This window comes from Dermacentor andersoni, chromosome 7, assembly GCF_023375885.2.
Source record: "Dermacentor andersoni chromosome 7, qqDerAnde1_hic_scaffold, whole genome shotgun sequence".
Classification (NCBI taxonomy): domain Eukaryota; kingdom Metazoa; phylum Arthropoda; class Arachnida; order Ixodida; family Ixodidae; genus Dermacentor; species Dermacentor andersoni.
Window position 1 is genome coordinate 96,737,079 of NC_092820.1, and position 18,403 is coordinate 96,755,481.

General features: G+C 45.1%; 1 protein-coding gene across 3 annotated transcripts in view; it reads right to left on the bottom strand.

Moving 5' to 3' along the window:
• LOC140219302 (uncharacterized) overlaps window positions 1-18,403 on the bottom strand; it is a 42,970-nt gene that overhangs the window by 20,473 nt on the left and 4,094 nt on the right. For 2 of the 3 annotated variants that reach the window (XM_072289083.1, XM_072289082.1), the window contains exons 2-4: window positions 17,690-17,832; window positions 3,041-3,186; window positions 2,881-2,978 (exon numbers count right to left, since the gene is read on the bottom strand). In XM_072289083.1, coding sequence (XP_072145184.1) covers window positions 2,881-2,978; window positions 3,041-3,186; window positions 17,690-17,797 — 352 coding nt within the window. In that variant the 5' untranslated portion in view covers window positions 17,798-17,832. Of the gene's footprint in view, window positions 1-1,420; window positions 1,619-2,880; window positions 2,979-3,040; window positions 3,187-17,689; window positions 17,833-18,403 lie in introns of those variants that run through there. The other variant, XR_011895479.1, reaches the window with a different exon arrangement.

Genomic DNA, 18,403 nt, shown 5'->3' on the forward strand with positions numbered 1-18,403 from the left:
TGGATAATGATATACGCTTCAAACAGGAACGCAAGCAGTGAATTCCGGTAATAAAAATAGGAATTGAAATGCTACCTTCAAAAAAAAAATCTCCGTACACCCTTTAGAGTACGGTTCTCCCACCAGACTCCCTACTTTCTTATCAGGAATGCTATGTCGTGCTGATAACCCATGTGCAATGGTGTGACCAATATATTTCGGGCGCGTAGCCTTTTTTATTTCAGAATTTATTTATTGGTAAAAATTCAGAAAATTACATATGTGTAGTATACATGAGGAAGTCCCACAAAAAAAGAGTGTATCGGGACATCTTTTAACACTAAAAAAACCCCCAAAGATACCAGACGATTAGGTTGTGGGATAAAGATACGCTCCAAGCGTTGTGAACACTTGTTAAAGCACAAGAACAAAGATATGACCTGTTCTCGCGACCATGCAAGTGCAAATACGGGCTTTCTATTTTGCGCAGTTCCCGCTGCGGGTAATACTTATTTAAAAAGTTGTCTACCCGACAACATAAGCGAAACTAGAAAAGTGAGTCTTGCTACGCTCGTTTACTAATAAACTATGTTCGAGTGCTTTATTATGTGTGACATATATCTCTTAATAAAACCTAATAACGGTGTGCTAAATTTCAATTAGCGTATTATGGAAGTTGTTACCCGTAAAGTACGTGTCATTGTCCCTACTTGATCAGTGTCCTGAATGTGCTCAAAGAAAGCATAATTATTGTAGTAAAATCATAAAAAATCTCGTCACAAATGAAATGATATTTATTTCTTTTAGAAAAATATAAACCACTCGTACTAAATGAATCAACATATAGTGGCGTTAGAACACTTGTAAATGTCTTTAATAATATATTCATTTTAGCTTTAACAGCCAAAAAACTCTTGTAGGGAATTAATTATAATTCAATTCAATCTAAATCCCTAAAGGCTCTTGTATGAGACGGAATCGACAAAGTTCAGTTTAGATGGAATATAGCATACTCTCATTCCGGAATGTGCTAGACGAGGAGGAGTTTGCTCCTATCAGGGCCTATATGTTTAGTGCCGAGGTAGGTTGCTAACTCGTAGTTTTGGAATCGCCCGCATTGATAACGCAGCGTTGCGCGTCTGCGTCGGCGTCCCTCGGCGTAAGCGAGCGTACGAGCACAGCGGAAGATGAAAGACAACTCGAAGAGCAGCGATGGATGAAAGACGGCGATAGCCAACAGATCTCAAAGAGAAAAGCAGAGGAGGAGGATGCGCCGGGAGCATCAGAAAGAAAGCGGCAGAGTAAAGTATGGCAAAACGGTGAGGAGGGGGTGAGGAAGTATGCGATGAGCATGTTTAACCATATTATATATGGAAACAAAGTGATGGGGGGAGTCGTGTTAACTTTTTAAGCGGCAAGATAAGAAACGCTGGGCCTCGAACTGATTTATTGATTTATTTCGTCATTATCTGTCCTAAATACAAACAGGACGAAGTATTTAAGAGTTCGTCTAAAAACTAAGCGAGATACAGTAAGACAAAAATATTGTTGACTAGCTGGTTGAAGGCCAATGTATGTACAAAAAGTGGTTTTTGACATATGCTTTGGCAAGGTCCATGGGTCTTCTTGAGATGCACCTCTACAGGGATAAAAAATAACAGCTTGCTTAAACAAAATAATAAAAATTGCATTGTGACAATATGACTACCATGTGCGCTAGCATTTGCGCAAGTGCGCAAATACCATGTGCGCAAGTCCTCCAGTATTTCCATCAAAGCATCTGGCGCTGCTCACGATTGAAACTCTTGTGGATTCCACTTTTGAGCAGGAGCATAAGCAGATGTAAATCGAGAGACACAGACTGATATTTAGATTTGTGTCGTTTTGACAGATGTTTTTCTTAGGACAACAATATTGTTGAGCTACCAGTTAAACCGTTAATGCTTTTTTTCTGGACATTGTGCGACACAACTGATATAAATGTATGGGCTGCCACTGCTGCTAACGAGCTGCTCGGGCAGAGGCTCAGCGCCGCCGCTGAGAGAACACTGTCGTACAGAATAAAATTATTTGCCACAATACATGCCTAATTCAACACACTTAAACAACTGCGCTGACAATTCGCATTAGGTTGTGTCGTAATTGTCGGCGAATTTTTACCATCGCAACAAGAAGACTCCAGGAAGCGTTCTCAAGTTACGCGTTGTGCGCGCTGACGATAGAATGCAGAAAACAGAACCATGAACACAATATGAAGAAAGAAGAATCATTGAGCGACCACAATGAAAGTGGACATCACTAGAGATCATAGGCCAGAAATTCATAATGATGACAAAGGAAACAGAAGTTCTACGGTGACCTTTATTATAAACGCAACTTACGTGGTTGATAATGGGTACTCACCTAAAACGCCACAGTTTATTGCAATACAGATGCTAAAGTGTACGACAACAATCTGGGAGGTATTTCTTCTCGTTTTCGTGCTATGTTTGATATACAGTAGTTACTCACTTGAATGTATGCCTTAAAATTATTATTCCCAATTTTTATAACTGCCTCAGGTAATTAGACCAAAAAGCACTCTTGGAAACTATTCTGAATCTCCAAGTAGGCTATCAATATTATGTTGCTCACCTTATTTGCTAAAGATGAATGCACCTTGCAAAGTTAAGATTTGTGTTACGGTAATGAAGAAGTGTGTGAAAATATAGGGTGTTTGTAAATATTAGATCAAAGCGAGTCATCGGAGTACGTTTACGAGGTAATTATTTATGTAGAATGAACAGTCGAATTGTCTATCTTGGCTTAAGTAGCTTTTACATTAAAAATTGATCACCCAGGAAATTAAACAGATGGTGAATTATACATAACGTCGGCAAATGAAATTTAGCAACAACTTACCACGAGGGGTTACTGTCATAAAACCCTTGTACTTCATCATTTCCTTTAATATGGGATGTTCAAAGTTCTCCAGCTTTCCTTCCAACCGCTTCTCCTTTCTGTTTGAGATGCATAAATGCAATATGGTAAACACCGCCAAAATACCAGTTTAGAGTCTTACCTCCTGCCTTTCCTGTAAAATATTCTTCCAAAGTGAACAACAGAATTTTCTACTTTTGTTACATCGTACACCTTACAAGTGGTACTGTTTTGCCTCGTGGCTGTTGCTGTCACGAGAATCCATAATCTTCCGAGTTGTTTGTAGAACTGCAACGAGTAAGAGAAGGACCTAGAGGACGATATCTTGGTGGTATATTCTAAAAGAATGGTCGTTAAATAAGCACGTCTTCTTGTGCAGTATAACGTGTTCTTATTAATAATATTACAATATAAATATTTCAATCAGGAATTTAGCCGATGTTTTCTATCTGTAGGCCTAATGCCCAATGTAAATAGTATAAATATGTAAAGAGAGATATAGAAATTTTCAAACTTATTAGAACACAAATATTTCTAACAAGATACTTCCTAACGTGGAAGCGAATGTCAGACATTTATAAAAGTATAAAGTTTTCGTGTTGTCTGTTTGGTAAAAGAGAAAGAGTGATAAGGATTATATGCGGGGTGAAAACATGTTAATTTTAAGGAATTTCTGAAAATGCAGTTTTACAGAGGTGGACTTTAGATGCACGAAAGAACAAAGCATACGATCAACTAATTAGGAAAAATGCACTAATTGGCTTCATAACTAGTCACTTTACGCACAAATTGGAGTTTACGAAATGTGGCCGGTGAGCTTGCGAGGCGTATCCATTTAAAATAAAATTCCAGAATAGCAGCAGTTTGAAGACACATGCCATCAAACTCATAAGGAAATTGCAGTCTTGTGCTACATACTTTTACGAAAATAATATTTCGTGCATTAAAGGTAAACGTAAAGGGAAAACCCATGTTTTTCGCTCACGCTTTGGAAAACATTTTGTCTAAACCCATGTAATCCTGCAGACTCACTCAAATTAGAAATGTCTTGCAAACACCCCGGCTGCAAATCGTATTGCGCAAAATGTGCCATGAAGCAATAATTAAAAAAGTTGATTCAACAATTTTCGCAATTAGTTGAATACGTCATTTCATATCTTGTGCTAGTAATGTCCTCCTCTTCGAATCAAGCAGGTGAAGGAGAAGAATTACGTATTTGGCGAACATTTCATGAAACTGAAAACGATCACGCTACGTGCATCAACAGAAGCATCTAATATTATTCACAATGAGACGCCCGGAAAACTGAGGAGCTCGTACATTTTAATGAACTGCTTTTGTATATCTAGGGAGCAGCATAGACACCCGTAAAACAGGGGAACATCATATTTATTCATATTGTGAGCACTATTAACGTACTTCTTCGTTTTCATTTGTACATAGCCATCATCATCTTCCCTGTTCTTGTACTTCTTCGTGCATGACCTGGGCCGTTGCCTCTTTTGAAATAAACAGCGCTGGACAACTTGGTTGGTCGCGGTATTATAAAGTGGTGGAAGCACGTGAAGACCCCGATGTTCTCTCGCGTTCCCGTCGTCCCTGGAGCTACGTTCTGGTAACCGCCTGTGCCCGGCTAACCCTACAACGATGGACACTTCTTACCCCGGCCCTTCCGGCACCGCTAACCCTACCACACAGACGACGCCGCCGGCGGCGCCCTCTTGGACTGTGACGAGCCCTCAGTGCGATCCCCCTGTCTTTGTGGGACTCCGTGGGGATGACGTCGGCGATTGCATCGACCACTACGACCGCGTGAGTTCTTGAAATAAGTGTAACGACACCCAGAAATTGAGGCACGTCGCATTCTACTTGACCGGTGTCGCAAAGATGTGGAATTTCAACCAAGAATCCGACATCGCGAATTGGCCCACTTTTACCTCCAAGCTGCGGCAAATCTTCACTCCCTCGTCTGGCCGTGCAGAAGTCGCCAAACAGAAGCTGGGAACGCGCCTCCAACTTCCGCAAGAATGTTACACCTCATACATAGAGGATATGTCTTGGCTCTGTGAAGCCTTGCAAATCCTAGCATGACGGGAGCTGAACGCGTTCCCCGCATATTAAAAGGCATTGGGTCTGTCGCGTTCAACGCGTTAGTCGTGCAAAATCCGGCTTCTGTGCAAGATATCACTTCCACGTGTCAACGCCTAGACGAGCTGCAGTCTATTCGTCTTCAACAAGAGACAGCAGCGATGCTCAGGTCCTCATTCTCCAGACCTACGTGCTCTTATCGGCACCGTCATCCGCGAAGACCTTCAAATAAAAGACCTAAGGCGTCCACCTGCTGCCTGCGCCCTAACCCCCACCTTCGACTTGCGCGAGGTCGTAAAGCAAGAGTTGACAGCAATGACTGCACCCACGACGCATCATGCTCCGCTAGCGCGTCCCACACCTACCTACGCGGATGTTGCTTCGCTACCCACCCCTACCGTGACCTCCATGCCTACTGACGTTTCCTATGACTATAACCAGAGAACTTGCTGCGCCATCGCACTCTCAGTGGCGTCCACTTGGTCGGTTTGTTTTTACTGTGGTATACACGGCCATATATCTCGCTTCTGCCACCGTCGCCAGCAGGATGCAAGATGAGGCTATGCTGAGCACGAGGCAGACCGCACTCGCCGACCAGACGCCTACTATCCCGGATCGTACTCGTTCCCGCAACAGTGTTCTCCGTTTCCTCCATCTGCTCCCAATCTGCCCCATAGTTCCCGTTCGGCCAGACATCGTTCTCCATCGCCTTACCGGCGCTCTACACCACCGCTTCGCCCCACTTCCCATCTTGTCGACCAGCACTCGGAAAACTAACTGTTGCAGTTTTTGAGGGGAAACTGCTTCTTATCGGTCTTCAAAAATTCCTCCTTTTCGCCCGGCCAACAAGCTTTCTGTAACTGTCGAAGGTGTTCCCACATCAGTTCTCATCGATACCGGTGCCGCCGTTTCTGTTCTTCGTAGTGATCGGTATTCTCGGCTCTTGAAAGTAAAAACGCCTTATATTGGACCTATTTTGCATGGTGCTAATAATGCATTCATTCACCCCGACGGACATTGTACTGCTCGTGTTCTCATCGACGGCATACACCACCACATTGAGTTTATCATCCTTCCAACGAGTATCCATGAACTTATACTGGGTTGGGACTTCTTACATTCAGCTTCAGCCGTCATTTCATGTAGAGAGGAAGTTGTCCATATCACGGATACAGCGCTTGCACATGTTGCGGACTCTTCACTTTCATGCGTGAACTTGGCCATCGCTACAGACTACGTCCTGCGTCCTTGTCACGAAGACGTTGTAGCCGTAACATCCAGTCAAATCGCCGACGGAGACGCCCTAGTCACCCCTTCTTCCCGCTATACTTCTCGCGGAATTCTCTTTGCCATCAACCTGGTCCGGTTTTCACGTGGTCGCGCCCTTCTGTCTGCTTGCAACACGACCCCAGATCCTGTGATGCTGCCCAAAGGGATGACTGTTGCAACCCTCGCCGACACTCAACCTATCTCTATAGTCACGCTTTGCCCTTCTTCATCGCCAGCACCAACCTCAGGTTTGGACGATTCTTTCCCTCCTCCAGCCGTTCTTGGTTCTGACCAAGAACCAGCCGCGCAGTTCAAAGCCTTACTGTGGGTCTTGGCAAAGCACAAAGCCTGTTTTTATAGCTGTTCCCCTGTGTTGAGCCAAACTCCTGCGGCTACACACCGCATCGAAACCGATGGTTCCGCTATAATACGACGACGCCCATACCGTGAATCGCCGTCCCAACGAAAGGTCATTGAGCAACAGGTCACTGACATGCTTGCGCTGAAGATAATACGACTTTCATCTAGCCCATGGGCTTCTCCCGTGGTCCTGGTAAAAAAAAAACATGGCTCTGTTCGCTTTTGCGTCGATTATCGAGCGCTCAATAAGATGACACGCAAGCACCTATATCCAATACCTCGAATTGATGACTCTTTGGACGCACTATAAGGTGCGCAGAATTTCTCCAGCCTTGATCTTCGATAAGGATTTTGGCAAATTCCGATGAACGAGACTGACAAACAAAAGACCGCATTCGCTACACCAGACGGACTTTATGAATTTAACGTGATGCCTTTTGGTCTTTGTAGCGCTCCTGCCACATTTGAGAGCATGATAGAGAACGTACTTCGTGGTAAAAAATGGAAGACCTGCCTCTGTCATCTGGACGATATCGTCATTTTTCGTCAGACTTCAGCAACATCTTCAGCGATTAAACGAAGTTCTCAATAGCCTTGCAAATTCTGGTCTCGAGATCAATACAAAAATGCAAATTTACAAGCAAGACAATTAAAGTACTGGGCCACGTCGTCTCAAAAGATGGCATCCAGCCAGACTCCGAACAGATTAGCGCTGTTCTTCAATTTCCTCGCGCCCAGCAATAGAAAGATCTACGTAGATTCATCGGCTTGGCGTCATATTTTCGTCGGTTTATACGCAACTTCGCTGCAATAGTAGCTCCTCTACACAAGGTACTGGTTACCTGTGCCTCTTTCACATAGAGTAGCGACTGCAAATCGGCTTTTTAAGCTCTTAATCCATATCTCACTTCCGTACCAGTGCGTCACCACTTCGATATTCCAGCCCCCACCATAGTCCATACTATGGACTATGGCGCACAAGCGCACAAGGTATTGGCGCAGTACTTCTGCAACGTAATGCAGCCTCTAAAGAGCAAGTCATATCATATGCCAGACGAACACTATCTCCAGCTGAACGGAACTACACCATTACAGAGCAAGAGTGCCTGACTATTGTTTGGTCGATTCATAAGTTTCCCCCATATCTTTACGGCCGCCACTTCACCATAGTCACCGACCATCATGCTCTGTGTTCGCTGTCATCAATGAAAAACATGTCAGGACGCTTAGGACGCTGGATACTCCGCTTGCAGGAATATGACTTTACTATAACCTACAAGTCTGGAGAATGTCATCATGATGCAGACGCATTGTCTCGCTGCCCACTCTTGCTCTCTCCCGGTAGCGCGCTGTCGTCTTCCCCAGCACGTCGTTCTGATGCTACGCCTGCCTCACACCAGCTCCCGATAACGCCCCTGGACCAACTTACGCTTTCATCCCGCCCTGATTTCTTCTGGCTTCAGCAGGCAACCCCTACTGTCGAGCTCTCATGGATCGCCTTAGTGGGTTCGCTGAACCACCCAGCAGCCGCTTGCGCCGCCAACTTCGACAATTCCACCTTCAAGGTGGCGTGCTACACCGCTACGTTTACCACCCAACAGAACACCGCTGGGCCCCAGTTCTACATCGCTGCCTTCGCCTGCGAGTATTAGAGGCACTTCACGACGACCTATCGGCTGCCCACTTAGGCTTCCACAAGACTTACGACCGCATAAAGACCCGCTGCTTCTGGTCTAAGCTATCCACAGCAGTGGCCAAATACATTGCCTCTTTTGCGTCATGTCAGCACCACAAACGCTCGACATGCCCTCCTGCCGGTTTGCTAAAACATCTCCCTTGCCCGAACGCACCTTTTCAATTTGTTAGTATTGATTTATATGGTCGCTTGCCGTTGACAGCCTCCGTTCACCGTTGCATTGTCACTACGGTCGACCATTTAACAAGAAATGCCGAGACTGTCCCTCTGCGATCCGGTACCGATTCCGAGGTCACCAACTTTTTATTGCGCTCCATCGTCTTGCGCCACGGGGCTCCTCGCGTTCTTCTCCGTGACCGTGGCAAGGCGGTCATTTCATAAGTTCTCGAGGGAGTTCTTCGGGCCGCTGATGCCGTCCACCAAGCTACTTCTACCTATCATCCGGAAACCAATGGCCTTACGGAGCGATTCTTCCGTACGCTGTCTGACATGATTTCCATGTGCATCCGTCCTGACCACATTGACTGGGATAAAATTTTTCCTTTTGTGACATTCGCATATAATACTGCTATTCAACGGACTACCGGCTACAGCCCTTTCTTCCTTGTGTATGGACGATCTCCTTCCACCATATTCGACAAAGAATTCATTTTAGCACCTTCTTCGCCTAACGCGTCGCTTCCAGAATATTTTGCTGCCAGAATCGCACATTGCTGTCAAATCTCCCGCCAAAGCACAGAAGCTACCCAAGCTGAGCGGAAACGTCACTGCGACCACAAACGCCGTGACCTACGTTTTCACTCTGGAGATGAAGTCCTGCTTTGGACTCTAGTCCGTACTCCAGGCCTCTGTGACAAATGCCTTCAACGCTACGTTGGCCCATATACCATTGTGCAGCAAACATCTGCAGTGAACTATCTCGTCCGCCCAGTACACTTCGTGACTGACCGGCGCCGCCGGAATGCCGAAGTTGTTCACGTCTCGGAGATGAAGCCCTTCACTCCCCGTTAAGATAATCTCTAATCTGAGGCCAGGCTGGCCGCTTTCATGACAAGGGGAAGAGAATGTAAGCAATATTAACGTACCTCGTCGTTTTCATTTGTACATAGCCATCATCATTTTCCCTGTTCTTCTACTTCTTCGCGCATGAGCTGGGGCGTTGCCTTTCTTGGAATAAACAGCGCTGGACGACTTGGTTGGTCTCGGTATTATAATATGTATGTTAATCTTTACACTTCAATTACTTTTACCTTTACGCGCCACAATCCCTGGCATTATTGCTTGCGCATAAAACACGATGGCATAAGCCATTAGCTCTGCCGGTAACCAGATCGGCTGGGAACTTATTGCACTAGACTATGGTCCTTCGGAAAAAAAATGAACACTCAAAATGATTTGTTCTGTAGGCGTGACGCCTGATCTTAATTTGGTTGTACGTACGTGAAGAAACGTAGTGCATGGGCCCGAGAAAATTTGAAGCATTATTTCCTATTACTTTTCCATAAGATCAATAAAACAATTTTGGTAGAACATTCTTCCTTCTGTACTCGCACAGCCAGTGCCATTTAATGCATTGCTTTAATGCAGTGGTCATGCTACTACTGCAGAAATCTTGCTGCAGGAGACCCAATACGCCCATGTGCATAAACAGGCACCATAGACAACGGCTCCTCGACTGGGCAGGCATATTTGAGTGTGTGCATCCTCGCGCTAGGCATAGGGGCTTCCTATCCTCTCTAGTCCGTTTTATGTTTGCTCTGGATGAAGCTGAGAGCATTTCCTCCCTGTTCAAGACACAGTTTACCGGTGTGGCCTATGTCCCATCTTCGGAAACTACAATCCCAAATCCTTAAAAGTGTACTTTATTCTACTGAATTTAATATTTAGGATGAAGTCAGAGGCAATATATTGGACCCTTTCAGTGTCACCAGAAGGCGCGTGTTATTGTTTAAAACGATGGTATTATTTTCACAAAATATTCTACGTTACTGAGGTCGTACGGAACCTTTGTACAGCGGATCTTGTGCAGTAGCATGCAGAACACGTTCATTAGCAAACCCTCTGATGTAACCTATATTTACATTTACAATGCCATTTATAGAAACAGGAAATCTAGCGGTTCCAGTAGACACCCTTGCGGCCTAGTATAAACAGGAACTAAACATAGAAAAGATGTATTTAAGACAACCTTCTGCTTTGCTTTTGGGAGAAAATCTGTAACCCATTTGCAAACGGTTTTGGTGATGTTCATAGTTTGGTCCTTGAGTAATAAAACTCAATGAGCGACTGTATTTAATCCTTTTTCTAAATCTAACACAAAGCAAATCAATATTTTCATCTTTATCTGAACTGAGTGTTAACCATAAAATTCATGTATTTGCGTCACACGTGTGAGGTATTTTACAAGTACTTGCTCTTTAGCATATACTGATACAGCTCGACTGCGATGGTGCATTTCGGCACAGTATAGAAAAAGTTGAAGAACTTTGCTTCAAAGAAGTGCCAATGAAATGGGCCTGTGATTATATGCGTGACTCCGCGTTGCTAATTTCTGTTGTACTCCATGCGTGATGAAGAAGCGTCGAGAGAGTGTTTTACCGAAATATTGCTTAATCGGTTTAATATTGGAGAAGATAGAATAAAATAAATTGCCCTGTTATCATGTACCCTTAAGTAGGGCACCAATGTCTACTGAAACAATTTTACACATTTCGTCGGCTAACGTCCCCAAGCAGCGTTCTTTTTTTTTTAGCCGGCTATATAGAGGTCAGTCCCGCGAAATGTTCATGTAAACGGAATCGAAGTTCGTAAACGTGGCTTACTACATGGCGCTGAACAGCGGGAAGGTTTTCCCTCGTTTCTACACATAAGGGTTGCCAGTCGCAGCATTACGTGGAGCGACGGCTGTCGCGGTGGAAGTGGCTCTAGAAATTGACTTTCGGCGTTGTCTTAATGGACTAAGTCAATAAACTTCATGTGAAGCTGCATGGAGAGTGAGGCCTCATTTTGACCAGTACGTGAACATTAAATGTGTCACGGTAACAATGCGGTATTCCGAAACGCAGGTAGAAAGGATAAGGGGAGCATCGCCGCTGCTGTCCAGCGATGAGTGATCAGAATATTATGGCGTTTTCTTCTATGTTTTGCAATAACAATCCTTGGCAATCTGCGCAGACAAATTTGAGAGTGCCACTCTGACCTTGATGCTAGCAAGGAGGAAATGCATGTTCTAAATTCATTGAGCTGCGATGTAAATGTACTGCAGAGCACATTGCCGTTCGAAATAATTCAACTACATCAAATGACGTATTGAAATAAATATGGAAGCAAAGAAACCTCATCAATTTCTAAGAATAACTTCACCCCGAACACTTCCCAATAATACAGCATTTTACCTGTAGGTACGCACCAGTTTTGGGTATTAGAAACTTTTGTCAGCAACTTTATTCAAAAGAAAAAAACTGGAAGCTGGAATGAAGGGTCATTTACCTAACAAACACCGAAGTTTGCTTATTATTTGATCATCAGACTTTTCATTACAGTTCACTGACATAGTACAGTCAGTGCATTAGGTACGCCAATCACAGTAGACCTCTCGATAAGCCTTGGCCAGGGAACGTGATTCGAATGCATTGAAATAGAGTGAGTTCTGCCTTGTTCTCCATAAGGCCGTCACAATCTTCCCTGTTCGTAGATGTGCTAATATTGCACGTATGTGAACAAGCAAATGCACTGCTTTTCAGGTAAGTGCTGTAGGTGTTCCTTTCCTCGGTGTGTTTCTTTCCTCTCCCGATGTACTGTACGAGTTTAAGGTTATGACGTTGGGGTTCTATAATGCGAACGATACTTTGTACCGCATGACTTATACTACCCTTAGCAGCCACAAGTGAAAGACTTGTATAGGTTACCCGGATGAAATAGATGTTTTTTCATCAGATTTTCCGACATATCTTGAGTGTCTGCGCGCCACCCTAACCCTCATAACTTCAGCTGGCCTACAGCTTAACCTGAAGAAGTGGCATTTCGCGGCCAGAAATTTTACTATCTTGGGTCACGTTGTCCCGAAAGATGGCATCCTCGCCGATCATGAGAAACTTTGCGCATTCTCCCACTTTCTAAAGTCCACATCTGTCAAAACCCTGTGAAGTTACATAAGCCTGTGCTGTTATATTCATCGCTTCATCCGGAATTTTGGCTATATCATCGCACCATTGGCGAAGTCGCTTTCCACAAGCAAAGGCATGTCCGCCTGGACATCACATTGCAATGAAGCCTTTGAAAAATTCGCGGGTGTCTCACTTCACCACTGATTCTCGCCATTATGACCCAATTGCACCGACAGGGTGTCCCAGCGACGACAATGGTGTCGGTGTTTGTGCGGTCTTCGCCCAACTTAATGCTACGAAAGAAGAATACGTCGTGGCTTATGCGGGCCGTGCCCCTAAGAAAGCTGAGTTGAATTAACCAGTCAAGGAGAAGTGCTTAGCCATAATTTGGCATTGGTCAAGTTTCGTCCTTGCCTCTACGGTTGCCCTTTCAGTAGCTCCTTGAAAAAGCCGTCGGGCCGCCTCAGCCGTTGGGCGCTTCGCTTGTACGAATATGACATTTGCGTCGTATACCGCTCTGGTCAAAAGCATTCCGAGGGCCACGTGCTCTCCTGGCCGCCGATAACACCTGATGTGCTTTTCTTTCGGTTCCCTTTATGACACCAGAACCGTCACTACTGGCCGCCATTGATATGCCTTCTGAGCAATGCAACGAGCCATTGCTTGCCCTGCTGCATGACTACCTTACCGCTACATTGGGTACCCTGCAACACGGACGCAATGCTGTAATGCAGTGATTTGGGCTTGTTGATACAACATTGTGAGGCTTATAGCGCGTGAAAAGACAAGGACGAAAGGAAGACGTAACACACACAGGCGCTAACTTGCAATAATCTTTCTTTCGAGCAAGGGACCCACATATATGTAAAACTTTTTCGCTTACATCATCATAATTGCGCTTTTTCCAAAAAATACCTTACGCACCTTTACGCAGGTAAGCTTACTCTTTGCGGGAAAGGGCAAATTACGGTTTTTAAAACACAGTTATCTCCTAGCCTATCAATTGTTTCTGCTTGGATAATTTCGCGAGTTAATCTTCCTCCGGCTCTTCCCATGATGGAGCAGTCTCTGTATGCTGGAGCCACACGGGGAGTAATCACGATAATGCGTCCTGGCAAGGAGCCCACCCCGCTTTTCTGCTACATTATGCCGGGGTTCTAGACTAGGCCTGTCTAGCCACACCAGGCCTGTCTGACAAGCGCATGTGCAAAAAAAAAAAACACCAGGAACCGTTTGTTGAATGTGGGGGAGCAGTTTACATCCTTCGTTTAAAGTGGGGGAACAACTACGTGGGGCAAAGCGGGAAGGTGCCTCAACTAGCGTTTAAAGGAACACCGGTATAATGTAGCGGAAGAATGGGCTATGGTTCCTTGACGTTAACTGCAGGCATCGCAAGTGCGCTGTTGCCGGGGCGGATGATGGTGACCACTAGATGTGTGCTCCAGCATACAGAAACTGTTTCATCGTGGGAAGAGCCCGAGGAAGATTAACTCGCGAAATTAGCGAAGCAGAAATTATTGATATGCTAGGGGACAACTGTGTTTCAAAACCATCAATTGCCCTTTCCCGCAAAGAGTTAGCTTACCTGCAAAATGGTGTGTAATGTATTCTTTTTTCACACAACGCATGTATGATGATGCGCGCGAAAAAGTTGTATATATTTATGGGTCCTTTGCTCGATATAAATATTGCTGCAAGTTAGCGCCTGTGTGTGTAAGTCTTCCTTTCGTCCTTGTGTTTTCACGTGCTATGAGGCTCACGGATGCTATGCCGTCAAGCAGCTCATTTTACCTTGTGCGACGATACCCTCTACAGCCAACACTAGATCCCTGACTGTCGGAAATCGCGTCTGGCTGTCTCTCGTGACATGCGCTCCAATTTCCGCACCTACTCCCATGCTTACCCTCAAGCTGTCCACGCTGGCTTCCTAAAATCCCTCACGAGGCTGAGTAAATAATTTTGCTATCGTGGAATATCACGCTTTGTCTATCACTACGTTTGATAATGCCCGATTTGGCAACAAACCGAGATCGCTTCACTACCTCTCCAAGCGCACTACAGCCGCTGCCGTGTCCTGCTCAACCGTTTCGGCCGCTTCGGCTTCGACCGCTATGTGGCGTTTTCATACAGTGTATGTGCAAAACGCTGGAACATTGTCGCCCTCGATAACCTGACGCCCTACGCCATGACCACAGCTCTTCCCACTGCGACCGAGCGCGGCGTTGCGATGTTCATTCTTCGTAACTTCGTCCTTCGCTACGGTGCTCCTCGAGAATTCCTCAGCAATAGGGATCGTGTCCTCTTGTGAGAGGTAATACAATCCCTCCTTCGCGAGTGCAAGATCATTCACCGGAAATTAACCATATATAACCCGCAACAAGCGTTCTCACGGAGCGGTACAACCGAACACTCGGCGACATGATGAGGATATAGTCTGACCACACTACATAAGACGCCGTACTCCCGTTTGTTAAGTTCTCATACAACTGCGCCGCAAACGACAAATGTTTTTAAACTTCCGATTCTTTTTTGTGGACGTGCGCCTTTGTGTCCGCTGGATACTATCCTGGCCTACCGAGCTAACGCCTCCCAGTGCACTACAATTTCGGAAGTTACCCCATACGCTGAAAATTGCGGCCAGTTGGCCCGTTCGGTAAGCAGCGAGGATCAGGGGCGTCAGGAAACACGATGTGACAGTCATCAGGTAACGCACATTATCACTGCTGGTCCCCGTATTTGGCTATGGACACTGCCTCACACACCAGACATTCTTTCTAAGCTACTAGCGCGGTAGAATGGTCTGTACCATATGAACGAATGTACTTCACCTGTGAATTAGTTCGTTGAGAAAGTCACACCATCGTCGGAAATTCGCTGTCGGGTCGGGAGACAGTGCATGTTGGCCACCTAAAGCCATATATTACCACTCCTTATCAAGTCTGCTCCCTGAGTCGCCAGGAGCACTCCTTTTCCCACCCGAGGCCAATCTAATGAAGCAGACTTGCCTCGCGCCTCAGACGACAACCCGTGCTGTGAGTGCAAGATAGCTCGTGATGTTAGTAGCAGGTAGGGGCTGCTAGACCGATTATCCACCTTGTAATAAATCGGACTACACTTCTATTGTTTGCTTTTCTTGGACTTTCGTGGTTTTTCACGTTGGGCAACGTAGTTTGTCATCGCTTGGAGATATTTGAATTATATTTTTTGGCATTGCCCAAAATCATAAATTTATCTAGTATTATTTTGATGAAAGTAGTAAAAAAGAGAATTGTACACCAACATAAAAATAGACTACATAGCTTTATATAGCTCCATACGTACTAAAAATGAGTGCTATTTCGAACGCGTACGAAGCACGCGAGAACACGTAAAGTGCCTCGAGCAGCGAGTGGTGCGGTAGATTTACCATTCACCACAGGAATGGGTCGGAGAACGTCGGTGCTGACGCGTTATCACAAACATCCCTGCCGGCTATTCCAATTCCAGACGGAGAAAGGACGCCTTTGGTTATGTCGAGGAGGCCGGATTCCGGTGTGAAACGCCCGCAAGCCGATATCACCTCAAGAAGGCAAAACACGAAGACGAACTGTTGCCACTTGTAACTGAATTTAGGGAAGCTGGTGTAGCTTGGAGTCGTTGGAGGTGGCTGAGACTTTGATTCATACGTTCTAGCTGAGGGGAGTCACTTGATGAGATACCTATATGTCAGGAAGACTAAGACAATGAAGGAATTACTCAGGCGTTTCGTGTTTTCGTGCCTCACTGGAGTACCAAAATATTTTTCTACGACTTCCATGGCACTACATTAGCTGGATACAGCTGCCAGTGAAACATATTACAAGTTATGACCTACGGTTACTTGGCCAGATATGAGGCAAGATTTGCTTAAATACCTTAGAAGTTATCATGTGTGTGAGGAAGAGAAACCCCCGGCTTTTTTCCCACCATTACAGTGCAGGGAAAGTTACACTCCTTGGTAAATGCTAGCGTGTTACGCATTGGGCCCACGCCCCCGAAGACCGCGAGGAAATTAGCGGCCTGTTGATCATCACACATCACTTTAGGAACTGCGTCGAGGTATTTTCGGTGCGTAGGGTGTTTACACACCGCATCTGGAAGTGCTTGTTGGAGTTACTTGTAGCATTCGCATTTCCATCACAATTGAAGACAATGCTATACATCTTACGAGAAATCTGGTTTAGGAAATCTGTCTAGCGTTTGGTGTGAAGCATAAGTGTTGATCAAATTAGCATGAGAAAGCAAACAATGCGGAACGGATCAATTGTAGTCCGAAAGCACTGGCTGTTGCACATACATAGGGGAATAAAAACAGGAATGCCAAGATGACCGAGATCGCATTTCCACGAGAACGGCTGGTAATCTTTCATCTAGGTAATTCCAGAAATTGCTAATTTTGGACATGACTTGCCTTTTCCCGGTATAACGCACTTTTTACGTAAGTGTGGTTCTTCTACCAGCAGACCTAGCTTTGAACATGCGTGGTGTTCCGTTGAGTGATGCTTTAGGACTTGCACTCGAACACTAAGATGTCGCACGTATGACAGCAGGCTGAACAGTACCATCAACGTCACTGGGTCTAGGTTTGTGATTTTCATCCGCATGAGTGAGGCTTTGTAAGGCTTCACTGGCTCACTAGCTCTTAAGTAGAACATGCATTACGCGGTAACCGAGAAAATGAACGTGCTATCCTAAAGTCACATCAATGTAGGGGATTATTGAAGCGAGCCCAGCACGTATAGCGGAATTGGAAGCTCATGCCCGTCTGCCTCACGTGTGCCTATCATGAGCCTCACGCATTCCACAACATTTACTCCACGCTTATTTAAAGTGCCCAGGTATACATGGAAGACTTGAATGAGCCGCTCAGTTTTTCCCGCGGATGCCTACGAGCCTGGACTACAAATCATCGACTAATTTGGAGGGGTAGAATTATGGGGTCCCTCTCACCGTCTTTTGAGAGAACAACTGGCCGTGTTGCACTGCCTAGTCTGATCTCTCGTAGGCGCGCTCGGAACGCCTAGCAGTCAGAGCCGGCTTGGCTTGGTTTATCAATAAGAACACAGAACATTGCATGTTGAGGTCTCCCTTTTTTAAGGGACATGGCTGAGGCAGAGAGCCAACGTTCCTGCAAGTTTATTATTAAGTCATGCTGAAAGTTATTGGGCAATCTATAAACTGAAGGTCAGAGCACTGAAATGTGCTAAATGTTTACATAATTGATGTTGCATAATGATATGTATAGAATGGTTACCGTTTCAATGTCCAAGTAGGGCGGCGGTCTTGTAGGCTTTGAGGCACACATGGCGTACATGAGAACGGAAGCGCAAACAAGAGCAACGAAAATATTTTTCTGCCGCATACTGCAGATTCTGCCTGAGGTTTACGTACAGGAATCTGAAATTTGAAAAAATGGTATTAAACGCAATCATAGTTCTAATACTCTTATTACCAAATGCAAATTCGCCTTTCTGTACCGAAAGCCAATTGTTAAATTAAAAAAAGTGCTGCGATGACTCAAACAGTAATCAAAGTTCAATGGGCCAAATACTGCTGTCACAAGCACCAGAAAAACTTTTTCGTCTTCGTCTACAGCTTATAGGCCGAATTCATCCACAACATAGAGAATGCTCTTTGACAATTTTGACGTAACTGTTACCGCGAAAGTGGCCACATATAATTTTCCCTTCCGGTATGATGTTGTTTTTCTTCAATTCTCAAGAACGATGTCGTAAATATGTGAACACTGACAGAAGCGTGAGCTCTTCGCTGGGATGTCAATAAAGACAACGGCCTCGAACAGGCAAGATCATTGTGCCTTAGTTTTATCGCAATTCAGGGCCTGCCGGTAGAATTTGCACTGCTTGAAAAAAAGTGCTGTTAGTGCCTTATAGAAGTACTGCCCTTAATGACAGCGGAAAAGTAAAATAAGCATACCATTTGGGATTGGCCGTACACGGTTGTCGCA